The sequence below is a fragment of the Chenopodium quinoa genome, unplaced genomic scaffold, assembly GCF_001683475.1.
Source record: "Chenopodium quinoa cultivar QQ74 unplaced genomic scaffold, ASM168347v1, whole genome shotgun sequence".
Taxonomy (NCBI): domain Eukaryota; kingdom Viridiplantae; phylum Streptophyta; class Magnoliopsida; order Caryophyllales; family Amaranthaceae; genus Chenopodium; species Chenopodium quinoa.
In genome coordinates, this window is record NW_018745684.1 from 146,882 (window position 1) to 148,079 (window position 1,198).

At 38.6% G+C, this 1,198-nt stretch overlaps 1 protein-coding gene across 1 annotated transcript; it reads right to left on the minus strand.

The window, feature by feature from the left end:
* Positions 1-232: 232 nt before the first annotated feature.
* On the minus strand, positions 233-909 carry LOC110718292 (zinc finger protein 6-like). Its single transcript, XM_021897130.1, has one exon. The coding sequence runs from the start codon at positions 855-857 to the stop codon at positions 336-338; it is 522 nt and encodes a 173-aa protein (XP_021752822.1). The 5' UTR covers positions 858-909; the 3' UTR covers positions 233-335.
* Between the last annotated feature and the right edge of the window lie 289 nt (positions 910-1,198).

A 1,198-nucleotide genomic window follows, 5' to 3' on the forward strand; every position in this document is an offset into this window, starting at 1 on the left:
GTAAATGTTTTCCATTACTAACAGATATGGTATATAGAAAACCGTACAAAAGACAACTATTAAGATGAAATTCGATTTCAGACCTCTAGTACCACGTACGCCAATTTTTTTTTATTAATCACGATAGTTGATAGCCACTGTCAAACTTAATTGTTATCATCAACCTTCATTGATAACTTCGACAACGCCTAAAGCTCATCAGTACGTAACAAATCAATATGGAAACGAACATCATTACAGAGTACTATATAAGCAAATGAAGTCACGCACAATTACACACACATGTACATAATTAACATACAATTATTTCCTTATACTACTTTGTCTATATGGTATCAAAGAGGCGGATCTAAATTCAGGTCAGGCAGCTTTAACTCTAATGCGCGTTGATGATCATCAGACGCGCATCCCCTCTCAAACTGCTGCTCTGCACCATCAGTAGCACCCTGAAGTTGGCTGGTGATCATTGCAGCAGGTACATGAGAATTGAGTGTTCCCTCATCGAGACGATAACTCCCCGGCCAGAAGTTGATTACAGGGTGAAAGCTGCTGATGTTACTGCTAGAACTGGAAAAGCCGGGTTGCTGGCCTCCTGTGATCAAGTGCTGCGCAAAACCATGAGGCTGAACAAAGGAGCTGAGCATCAAGGGCATCCCGAAACTCGACATCACCATTGAAGTCGTCATCTCTTGTTTGTAATCTTTTGCTTCTTGTCTCTCCTTCTTATGAGCATTTTGATGGCCGCCTAATGCTTGTGCATTTAGAAATCTTCGGCCACAATATTTGCATAAACATATCTTAAAAGGGATAGAATTTGGCTTAAGAGAGGAGTTTTTATGGCCTTTGAAATCTCCCATTTTAAGTACACTAGCTAAATGCCGAATCCAAATGTCCTTGGAGGAAAACTCTCGCCGGTATATATAAATTATATATTCCCTCAATTTAGCTGGGTCATGATTCTCATGAACCCCAGTCATATTATGCTGAATATGCCTATGTACTGTATAATTTTATGTGTGTGGTCTTTTCAACTCATCGTGCACCACGGGATCTCATATAAGTCATACTCTATCCGTCCCACAATATAGTTATCAGTTCATTTAAATTTTGAGCCATGCTTCTCATTGACATATATGCAAAGAATAGGGTCATATGAAATATTGTTAAATTCGTCTTAATATGTAATTTTATAACATCA